This window comes from Danio aesculapii, chromosome 10 (genome assembly GCF_903798145.1).
Source record: "Danio aesculapii chromosome 10, fDanAes4.1, whole genome shotgun sequence".
In the NCBI taxonomy this organism is placed as follows: Eukaryota; Metazoa; Chordata; class Actinopteri; order Cypriniformes; family Danionidae; genus Danio; species Danio aesculapii.
In genome coordinates, this window is record NC_079444.1 from 8655642 (window position 1) to 8667948 (window position 12307).

The 12307-nt window shown below is 35.5% G+C and overlaps 1 protein-coding gene across 1 annotated transcript; it reads right to left on the minus strand.

Moving 5' to 3' along the window:
* Nucleotides 1–790: 790 nt before the first annotated feature.
* spp1 (secreted phosphoprotein 1) lies at nt 791–12307 on the minus strand. Its single transcript, XM_056467082.1, has 8 exons — nt 12207–12307; nt 11179–11249; nt 11034–11090; nt 10633–10689; nt 7868–7918; nt 7667–7711; nt 4203–4499; nt 791–1611 (listed from the first exon to the last, which is right to left on the minus strand). The coding sequence occupies exons 2-8, from the start codon at nt 11230–11232 to the stop codon at nt 1264–1266; spliced, it is 909 nt and encodes a 302-aa protein (XP_056323057.1). The 5' UTR covers nt 11233–11249; nt 12207–12307; the 3' UTR covers nt 791–1263.

Here is a 12307-nt window from a genome sequence, read left to right on the forward strand (position 1 = left end):
TTAAGAGTCTCTTTAACACATGTTTATTTTAGTATATAGAAATGAGATGTTGGGCAACGCAGTGGTGCTGTCGCCTCACAGCAAGAAGGTCGCTGGTTCGAGCCTCGGCTGAGTCAGCTGGCCTTTCTGTGTGGCGTTTACATGTTCTCCCTGCGTTCGCGTGGGTTTCCTCCAGGTCCAAAGACATGCGGGACAGGTGAATTGAGAAGGCTAAATTGTCCGTAGTGTATAAGTGTGTATGGATGTTTCCCAGAGATGGGTTGCGGCTGGAAGGGCATCTGCTGCGTAAAATATGTGCTGGATAAGTTGGTGGTTCGTTTCGCTGTGGCAACCCCGGATTAATAAAGGGACTAAGCCGAAAAGAAAATGAATGAATGAATGAATGAATGAAAAGAGATGTTTAGTTAAAATATTTTTGTTTTTGACTATTAAAACTATTTGCCTTAGTATTGTTGGTAAATTAAAATGAAGTGGTTAAAAAATCATAATATACCTAAATGGATTGTTAAGAAATAATAATTATTGATATCAAATGATATGAAACATGATATCATGATCATTTTTTTAGCAATGTCGTCCAGCCCTAATTCAGAATTTGCTGATGCAAAATACTAAAGCTAGCCTTGTATCAACAGTTCAAGCTGCCTGTGGTTTAATGGAGTGGGAGAGATTCTCTTAACAAAATTTGGGCCATTTTGGTACCAGCTGGGAATCAGTCATTACCTTATGGACATTACAAGCATGATTTTGTTGTGCTGTATATTCTTAGTAGACTTATAAAATCACTCCGTTGTTCATATAGGACAAAATTTATTCATAAAATGATAAATCATTACATAGAGCAGTATAAAATTACATTTACATTAGGATTGTAAATAAATGTGCAATGAACAGGAAGACATTGTTGAGATGAAACTGCATCTGAACAAGTTTGGCAGCAGTTCAAGAGCTCATACACTGAAAAAAAATGATTAATTGGATTTACTAAAAAATTTTAAGGTAAGTGGTTGCAAACAACTTAAGTTGAACATTAGTAAATTTTGTTTGTTTAAATTCAATAAGTAAATAGTTTGCAACCACTAACCTTAAAAAAATTGAGTAATTCCAATGAATCATTTTTTTCAGTGTATGAACCGCATCTTTGTGCTCTGCCATCTGTCGTCTAACTCACGCTAAACATGAGTGAATCACCAAGCACCATACAAGTATACATTTGCATTCGTTTGTGTCGACAGCCCATGAAGGATTTGTGCTCGGCTGTGTTTACTTTACGATGATGACGGAGGCCTCGGTGGTCTGAGTGGTCTCCTCATCCGAGTCGCTCTCCTGGCTTTCTGTGCTCTGAGAGGAGTTGGATTCGCTGTCTGCAGCTCCAGGTGTCGCTGTGGTCTCCTCACTGTCCGACTCTTCTTCATTCTCCTCCTGACTGGCACTTGCACTGGCGCTGTCGCTGGGAGAGTCACCAGCACTTGCTTCTTCTTCTGTAGCTGCCTGGTCCCCGACAGGAATGATCTCTTGGGCTCCCAGGGCAGCCTGTCGCTCATTTGCCTCCATGTTGTCCATCTCTGTGGTGCTAGTGTCCTCGTCCTCCAGATCATGCACCTGGAGAGCCTGAGGATCAAAAGAACACTGTTTGGGCACATTTTCTACAAGTATTAACATGTTTTAGTGATTTTACATTTAGTCATTTAGCAGACGCTTTTGTTCAATCGAGGAGGCATTCAGCAATTCAACAAGAAGAGGCAATACACACAAGAAGTGCTAGTTACACAAAGTAACGTGTTTGTGCTCAGAGAATTAAGTACTAGAGTAAGAGTGCTAGAGTTGTTGTTTTTTTGAGAGAGTGAGAGAGGAAGTGTTTCTACAGGTGGTTTGTAGAACCTGTGTGAAGCACGTTTTGTAAATGCACAGTGTTTGTGTCGGTTAATGTGTCAGTAAGATGAATAATTGTGTTTTCTACAGGTAGTTTGTTAAGCCCACTCACCTGTGAGAGGCACACTCAGAATTTATAGTATTTTGAGTTGGTGTATGATGAGGTGGGGAGATAAGAGGGGTCTTGGTTTTATTTATCTGTGTTCAGGTACTCTTGAAAAAGATGGGTTTTTAGTTGTGATCCAGTCACAAGTAGTCATAGTTTACGAAAACGAACAAAAAATTGAAAATGAAAATTTAAAATAATTTTCATTAAGTGAAATAAAAATTAAAACGAAAATTAAAAAAAACCTAAAATGAACTGAAACTGTATTGTGTACATACAAAACTAACTGAAACTAACTAAAATTTTAGCAGAAACGTCCTTCTGTTTCGTATTTGTAAATGTATTCAATACATAATATTACTGTATGACTTTTAGAATTAAATCAATTTACTTCGCGCTGTATGTGTTTGACCCATATGGCACCTCAGAGTCTGTAATCCTGATGCCATTGGCCAGATTGAGCCAGTTGTCCTCCAGTTAGTTCTCGCTGTTGCTCCCGCGACAAAAGCAATGAGTGGACATGACAGCAGCACAGCGACAGCATTAAATACAGAAACTTAAAATGATTACTTTAACACATTTGTGCCCAAAAATAGTTTTTATTTCTGTATTAGTGATCCCGAACGAATCGTTCTTTTTAACTAAGTGAACCGGTTCAATTGAATTCACCAAATCGAACTGAATCATTTGAAACGATTCACGTCTCCAGTAACCACTTATCCACAAACTACTTACTGATTAACATGCCTAATACCCCTCTCTGACTCAAAATAAACCAATTTATACTGTTATTCAGTTATAAGAACAGTACACTGAGATTAGATTTGAGAAGCGGTGAACCGATAATACTATTTATATAAAAAAAAAAACTAAAACTAATACTGAAACTAATAAAAACTCAACTAAAATGAAGCAATTTCAAAATATAGAAACTAATAAAAACTAGTAAATCTCCCTCTAAAAGCTAATTAAAACTAAATGAATTTGAAAACAAAAATTCTAAACGAAATATAAACTAAAACTAATAAAAAATCCAAAACTATTACAACCTTGGTGGTCAGTTGAGATGGATTGACACTGTCCAGTGATGTATTCATGTGTCACGCTCTTCATCACTTTCATAAGATCTATAGTTTTGTACTTAAAGCCTACTTTTGGTGCAATGAAGTATGAATCTAATGTTCCATAATGATCATGTGTCAATAGGCAAAGAGTTTGCAATTCCATGAAATCTAATTTCAGCTTCTTCCAGAACAAATTGGACAAAACTGTACAGCTGTACTTATCATAACTTCATCCACTTGTGAATGAAATTGCTTAATACAACAAGTAAATAAGGCAATAGTGGAATCACTTGTCACAAAGATCTCTAATCAATAGTGGGGAAGCTACTTTGAATGTTTAACTTGCCAAGCAATTAGCTAGATGTGATTTAAAGTATATAAACTGTTCAATTCATCTTTATTTCTATTGTGCTTTTACAATGTAGACTGTCAAAGCAGCTTAACACAGATGAAGTTCAAACTACAGTAAAGCTACTACTCTACAAGATTCAAAGTGCATTACGATCCATGGTAATCTGTGTACTCTTTCAAAAACAGCGATAGTTAATATGTACTGTTTCAATTGGGCTTTCAAAATAATTGAATAAAACAGTTTTTAAAACAGTTTATACGACTGGAAGTCAAATTTTGTTAACATGCTAATTAAAATGATTCTTTCACAAAAGCTGATTTATTAAAACTTTTAAACTTTACAGTATATGCTTTATAATAGAATTAATCTTTTAGGATCCAAAGACATTCGCTATAAGTAAACTGGGTAAAAAAATTGGCCAAAGTGTATGAATGCGTGTCTGAATGTGAGAGTGAATGGGTGTTTCCCAGTACTGGGTTGTGGCTGGAAGGGCATAAGCTGCTTAAAACATGTGCCGGAATAGTTAGCGGTTCATTCTGCTGTGGCGACCTTTAATAAATAAGGGACTAAGCCGAAGGAAAATGAATGAATGAATGAATCTTTAAAGATCTGATTCCCTGGAAGAATTTGGACTTTTTTGCATTATACATACAGTATATGAGAGAGAATCATTTAGGATGAACTGATTCTCTAAAATGAGTTCATTCATTTGAGTGCATTCGATTACTCCCGTGCTAAAACCACTACAGTAATCTGAAACACATATTGTCAACACATTTTACGAAGATAAAGCAACCCTTCTCTTTACCTTGTACAGTTTAATCTCTTTCTCCACGTCATTGATGCTCTGATCATCATAGGCAGACATCTTCTTGCTCACAAATGTCAAGCCGCCCAGCTTGTCACTGCTGTAGGATTTATATGGTGAAGGAAGTTTCTCAAAGTCTTTTGCGTCTACGTAGACGATGGATTTTTTGTAGTCGCTAGGGTTGCCCAAACTGTCTCCCCGACCTGTGTTGATAATGGGACCCAGCGTGGGATCGACTGTGACTGGGATAATGGTGGTATCAGTTTCTCCAGATTCACTCTCACTGGAGTCAGTCTCCTAAATAGGAAACACACATGAATGAGCAACATAACTGACATAAGATTTGAAGATTCTCTACTACAGTAGCATGGTGGAGTGCCTTGCTTAACATTGGGCAACAACATTATGAAATGTCATTGGTTAATCCAGCATCTCACAAAACCAATATTGTCATGTACTGAAGGATCCAGAATTAAATTCTATGTGAAATTACAATTTACAATGTTTATTTTGCTAGCGCACATTGCTATTCTTTTGGTGAACAATCAATCTGTGCAAGTTAATCCGCTAAAAAAATATTTTTGATAATCTTTACTCAAAGTCTGACCATTTGCTTCTGTGTTTGGAGTGGTGGTCCTTCTCTGTTGATGTTAGTTTGACAGCTTCAGCTACATTATTTTTAACCATGACCCCTTACTGTTAGTTTGCTAATTGTTACAGTTGGATCTAAACTTAAAAGTGGTCCTCTAGGAACAAGTCTGGACACCTCACTAATTCTAATTCGTATTCACTGTGATTGCATTATGACAGTTTTGCATTCAGTCTAAATAGGATGATTAGCTTGCAATGTTTAATATATTGCCAGATTCCTTCCTGTAAATAGTCCATCGGATGTCGTAGGGTGGAATAAGTCCACAAAAACTGGTCAGAGATCAGGGAGCAGGTGTGATAGGGACAGCATTTATGCTAATTGCATACAACAAAATACAATTGACCAAATGATTGTGTATGATTAGGGTAGTAAAAATATCTGTGGGAGGGGAAACTTTTTATTTTATTTTTTTAGTTTTGGCATTAAAGCATGTCCACCATAGTGCTTATTAAAAGAGTGTTGTTTAATAAGTGAAGTTAAGGATTTTAGTTTTAGTTTGCACTTACATTTTACATGCGTGACCCTGAACAAGAAAGCCAGTGTTATGTTGCACAGGTATTTTTCAGTCAAAAGCCAATAATGCATTCTTTTGGTCAAAATTATAGATTTTTCTTTTATGCCAAAACTCATTATATTAAGGGTCCCATGAAATTAAAATAAAATGTTTTAGATGTCCGTATCAGTGTTGTTCATTTTTAGAATACCTATACGCTAGTGCGCACTAAAACAGTGACAAAATTCGCATTGAGAAGATATAAAACTGGTATAAACATGTACAGCTTGCAGTTTGTTGCTTCCGCCTAAATGTATCAACGGTTTTCCTCACGTCACCTCAGTTTCTCATCAATTCATGACCAATTAAAAGCTCTTTTGTATCTGACATACCCCGCCCCCTTCAAGATGTTTTACATTTGAGGCTCTCGCTGGCAGAGCTGTGAGAAAAACCAAACGCTACTGGCTGTTTTTTAAAAGGGGAGGGGCTACACTGTGTCCTGCCCTCTCTTTGGTTGAGATTAAAGGCCCTATCATACACCCGGCGCAGTAAGGCGCAAGACATGTTTCCACGATGTGTTGCTAGTTTCAGACCAGCACAACCTTATTAATTTTCCCGTCTTCCGCCACATTGTTTAAATAGCAAATCTATTTGCGCCACGTTCTGGTCTGGAAAAGAGGTGTGTTAAGACGCATTGTTGGCGTGTTGCTGTTTTGAGGAATTAAAATAGACTGAGAGCAGGTCTAAAGTCCAGAGCAGAGCGTGTCAGTTGTGCGCCTCACTTACACATTGCTTAAAACACGCAGGATGTACAACATTACAGAAATATCTTTATAAATGAAAAAGAATTAAAGGATTAAAATGTTACCAAAATTATTTTTTTCTATAAATATAAAAACCACTACCTCCATGCCTTCTTTACCTCGGGGGCTTTTTCAGTTTATTCACAACAACTTGCTTTTGTATAATGTTATTATTATCATTATTATTACTTATTATATGCATATTTATATTTGTTTTATTAAAAACAAGCTTAGGTTTGTCCACCTGTAAGGTTTTGGACCATATGGGGCATAGGATGTGTCTTTTGGATATAACTCAGTTTTTTGACCACACTTCGTTATTATTGTTCATTTATTAGTTTGCTGTAAATTAGAACTGAATTTAGAAATAGTTTTGAAACAAATCTTTGCACTTAACAAATGAAATTAATTATGTACGCTTAAGGATGTCTTCAGTGAGTGCGTCTAACACATTTCCTTATCCACGAAGGAGAGAAAGTGAAAGTAAAGGCCGAATGGAGGAGGCTCATTATCCTCTTGCTGCAGATGCGGTTTAACTGTTTTTTTTAACTGTTTTGAATTGTTCCGTTTTTCCACTTACAAAGTCCGCCATGTAAATAGCAAAAGCGCCATGGAGCGACGCAACTGACTCTTAAAGGAAATACGAGATGAGACTCTGATTGGTTTATTCTCAAAACACACCTATAACTCATTAAGAGAATAAGCTTAACCCTGTTAGACCATGTGCCGCGGCGTAGAGCGTATTTTCCGTCCTTAAAATAGCAAAAGTGGATTTGGACACGCCTTTAATGCTTTTGCACCCTGCGCTTCAGACTTTGCGCCTAGACCGTTAAAATATAATGCACATTTCGAAGCATTTCAAGGGACCTTTAAGTAACTATCATGTTTCATGAAAACATTTTGTAAATTTCCTACTGTAAAATATATCAAAATTATTTATATTAGTAATGTGCATTGCTAAGCACTTCGTAAAGACACCTTTAAAGGTGATTATTAACTCAAGTATAATTTTTTTGAACCCTCAGATTCCAGATTTTCTAAAGTTGTAACTTGGCCAAATATTGTTTTATTCTAACAAACCATTAAATCAATGGAAATCTTATTACTTTATCAGTTCCAGCTTTCCATGGAAATCAAAACTATCGCATTTGGCATTTTGAACCCATGTTGAACTGAATCCAAAGGCCAAGCTAGAGGGATTAGATCCTCTGACCGTAGCCTTTCTACTGGTTTTGTTTTAAAACCATGATGATTTGAACCAAGGGCATCAATGAATACAAAACTAAGGTAATGATCTTGTCTTTTAAAATGGTTTTGATTTGAATCCGTATCAAACAGAACCAAGGTCATCAACAAGTCCTATGGCCAAAATCATAACAAAGGGTTTTGAAAAAAAAAATTATGGTCTTATTTAATAAAAAAGTGGTTTAGTCTATTGTTTAATAACTGGGCACAGTGGATCTACTTAACATGTACAGTATAATGTAAGTATTTTAGCATAATTAGAGTCACTCACATTGTCCTCTTCTTTCTCATCTGTTTCAGATTCCTCATCTGCCTCCTGTAAATGCAAAAAAACAGTAGTGAGGCTTACAGCAGGGTCACTTACAGTGTGTCTAGACCAGCGGAAAGGTATTTTTAGAGCCTGTTGTCTTTTATTGGCTGTTGTGGGAGTGCATTGACGTGTGGTGTGGTCAGAGGATGAGTCTTCATTTACCTCAGTGTCATCTGCGCTGTCTGTGCTTTCATTGGATTCTGTTGGCGTGGTCTGAAACACAAGCAAACACCTAAGAGTAAATAACACAATACTGCACGTCTTATGCATGTGGCATTTACCACATCCTTTTTTGAATAGCAATTTAAATAACTCAGAAATGCTAGTTTATATAAGCACTTTGACATAAAGAGAATAGTTATCATTTATTCAGCCTTAAATTATACAATGCATTGTGACTTACAGTTGAAGTCAGAATCTTTAACCCCCGTGAATTATTTTCTTTCCCAATTTCTGTTTAACATAGAGAAGATTTTTTCAACACATTTCTAAACATATTAGTTTTAATAACTCATTTCTAATAACTGATTTATTTTTATCTTTGCCATGATGACAGTAAATAATATTTGACTAGATATTTTTCAAGACACTTCTATACAGATTAAAGTGACATTTAAAGGCTTAATTAGGTTAATTAGGTTAACTAGGCAGGATAGGGTAATTAGGTAAGTTATTGTATAATGATGGTTTGTTCTGTAAACTATCGAAAAAATATATAGCTTACCGGGGCTAATAATTTTGACCTTAAAATGTGTTTTAAAAAATTAAAAATTGCTTTTATTCTAGACGAAATAAAACAAGTAAGACTTTCTCCAGAAGAAAAAATATTATCAGACATACTGTGAATTACTTGCTCTGTTCAACATTATTTGGGAAATATTTAAAAAGAAAAAAAAATTCAAAGGGGGGCTAATAATTCTGACTTCAACTGTATCTTCTTTAGTGGAAAAATATATAAATTTATTTATTTATTTATTACTAACAATACAAAAAGTAAATAAAGGTGTTAAATTACTAAATTTTTTATGTTCCTAAGGAATATAATAGCAATTAGGGGAGGAACTGCGAGTTGTTTAAACTTCATCTGGATCAGTTATTCGGTAAGTCAGGTAAAAAATCAATTTGATTAATTATGATAATTTTTTAATGTACTGATTTAACAAATTTTTTTTTGCATGGATAATCTTTTTTTGTGTTCCACAAAAAAAAAAGGCACAAAGATCGCCAAGAGAGCTCCACATGCTGTCGCTTAACAGAACGCATGCAAATAAAAAAAGACACCAGCAAATTAAGAAAACATCTTCAGATGACCTTTTTTGGTTTCTTTTAACTCCCTGATTATTTATTTATTTATTTATTTATTTATTTATTTATTTATTTATTTATTTATTTATTTATTTATTTATCCAGTCATTTAAAATCTGTTTCAACAAATGCTTTTATCTGTTTTTAAAAAATTGTATTCTTTGTTATTTTTATTTTCTTATACTCGATATACTCGTATGCAATGTGCTATATAAATAAACTTGCCTTGCCTTGCCTTAATTACATGATTCCTTTGACTTTTGCATGATATTAGCCCATATACTGTAAAAGATATGGACGTAGTATCCGTGACGTCAACCATAGGTTTCTGAAGAACTCAAAAAAAGCTACAAGTAGGCGTGGCCAACCGTGCTATTTTGTTCACGCGTCATCGCATCGACTGGGGGACACCAAATAAGGGCAAAGAAGCGGAGCATGAGCGGATAAATGAGCTTAAATAAAACAAACACATTGAGATGGTATAAGTATATAATTTCACTCACCTGGGAAATGGAGGCCACGTGAATGGTTTTTGAGCACAATTAAGTGCACACAGCATGCATATCATTTAATAATTGTAAGAAATAATTCCAAAAGCAACTGACTGTGTAAAGCCACAGAAAACAAAACAGTAATACGATGCATATGCCGAGTTCAGCGACTAATCAGTCGGAATCAGCTAAGGTGAAGTGACAGCGACCAGCGAGACCTAGCTGTCACTCAAGTGGCCACGCCCTTAATTATGCAAACTTAATAATACCTAATACAAACAAAACGGAAGAGTTATAAAAAAATTCATCCCCCTCACAGTTGTCATGAAGGGTAATATTAGCTATATGAACCAAAATCATTCTTTGTAACAAGCTGTAAACACCTTTTTTTCTGCTGCAAAGTTGGCCATTTTAACAGTGGGGTCAATAGAAATCTGTTCTATTGTGGAGCCAGGACTAGCAGAATTTCGATGAATTGCTGTTTCAGTTACTTTAGTATTTGCTTCACGAGGGAGAGTGAGAGGTTGCCGCAGGTTAGCTGAAAAGTTATTTTATAAGACAGCCAAAATAACTTAATATCTTAATATACTTTCAAAGTTAATAAAAATAATTAATTTATTAATCGTTAAAACACAAAGGACAACATAATGAAAATACTAAATGCTAACTGCAGTCATCTCTTGGTTTTTTTATCACAATGTGAAGGTTTTGCAAGGATTTGCAGCACGTTTTCTATTTGTGTTTGCGTTGTATGGATTCGCATGTGTGCTGTCAAACTGATAAAGATGTTTTTCTAATTTGCTGGTGTTTTTTCTATTTGCAAATGTTTTATGTTACAGTGCATTATCAGCCACCGTACAAAGGCTAATAATGTAAAGGCGCATAAAGGACACTACAAATAAATACAGATATAGTCACAAGATGCCAATAAACATTAAAGTTGGATTCACTTATAGAATAATTTTTTTCCCAAATGATATCCAATAGTTATCAATTTAAGGTAAGCAGTGGGTGCTTGTATTAAACTTTTTTTTAATTATATTTATCATTATTGATATATAAAAAGTTTGCATCCTAACTATTCCTTTAAACACAAAATACATTTTTAAGTGACTTATTAATGGGATTTACCTGTGTAGGTTCTACCTGGATCACATTGGCTGCAGATTTTCGAAGAATAGAAGGTGGCTGTAGAAGAAAGATGATTTATTAAAAAGATCTTGCGATAATAGTTCTTTTGGTAACATTTTATTTTGAAGGTCCATTTGAGTTTTAGTAGACTGCCTGATTAATATCTGTTGATACTGCTCCTTCAACAGACATTTAACTGACTAAGAAACTTTGCAAGTACATGTCAACTTACACCAACCCTAACCCCAACCTAACAGTTTACTTATAATCTAATGAGAATTAGTTGGCATGTAGATGCAGTGTAACTTAAATTCAACAAACAGACCATCAAAATAAAGTGTAACTGTACTTTTTTAAACACAGTGTGGTTTCATTCTGTCCAAATCAAATCAAATACTTGCCCGTTGAACAATCACAAGCTCTTCTGAGCTCTCTGAACTGCTGGCCGAGCGCTTCACCTGTGAAAAAAAAGTGTATATATGCATGTTATAAGACAGAAATAAACATGTAATAAGCTATAAAGCTAAATACTGATAGTGAACTTACAGGTACACAGAAGACTGTGGCGACGAGGAGTGTTAAAACAATAATGGATTTCATTTTGTGTGCAAAATATTCTAAAACAAAACAAATGAGAGAGAGAGAGAAAAACTAAATTAGTTTTGACCTTATAAATGCATCTTTGAAAGGCTGTTAAAAGTGAAACCAGCCACTCCATGGTAGTGTTTAACAGAAAGCATCGCATGTGCAGCTTTGCTATAATGTTCCAACTATAAACTGCCTTGAGAGTGAGTTTATTTTGGGATTTACGCATTTTAGGCAAACCGACTCGGAAGGAAGCATTCCTTTTAAGGGCATTCAGAAACATGTTGGCAATTGGCAAAGACTTCCTTCCAGTCCCCACCATGAAACATCTCATTTGTTTTTAGCTATACAGCGACATTTCAGAAAGTATAAGTTGAGGTGGTGTGTGTTTAGCTATACCTATAATGATCTACTCTGGTGTATAATTCCCGAAGTTATATGTAGACTCAGCCGCAGTCCCAAGAAATAGCACGCCTCTGGCTCCAGGCTCAGTTTCTCATTAGGATCTTCAACGCTGAGAGCCTGGGCCTGAAATTTGTGGCGTCGAAAGGAAATGCGAAGTGCAGCGCTGAACACGAAGCATGTCACTCAGCCAGTATTATTATTCTTTTGTATGGAAGTTTAATTTAGTGGTTGTGTCGCTGGAATAAATGAGTCAGTTGACAAATTAGTAAGGCCTTTATATGCCATAGCCGCAGCTTCCTCTTTCGTCTGTCGAGTTCATGTTAATCATCTGTGCCTATAATAAACTGTGGTTGGAAATAAATCATTATAAGTCTTCATAACTTTAGTCTTGTATTTATATTTAGGAGCTGGAATAGAAGAACTTATTCTGCACAAACTATTGTTAAAATAGCCCAAATGTGCTGTAAATCCCCTTTAAACTGCAGAATCTTCTACTAAACTCAAAGCTTATTCTAACATCTGCATGCTTAAAGCATTTTTAACATCCTGACAGATAGAAATATACTGAGAGATAGATGACTTACCTGCTCTCTCGTGGAGAAATGTGGAGATCTTTGAGGATTGACTGAGCTCCCGTTTATCAGATGGGACTTTGCAATGTTTTTGATGCTAGTGAGGGATGCCT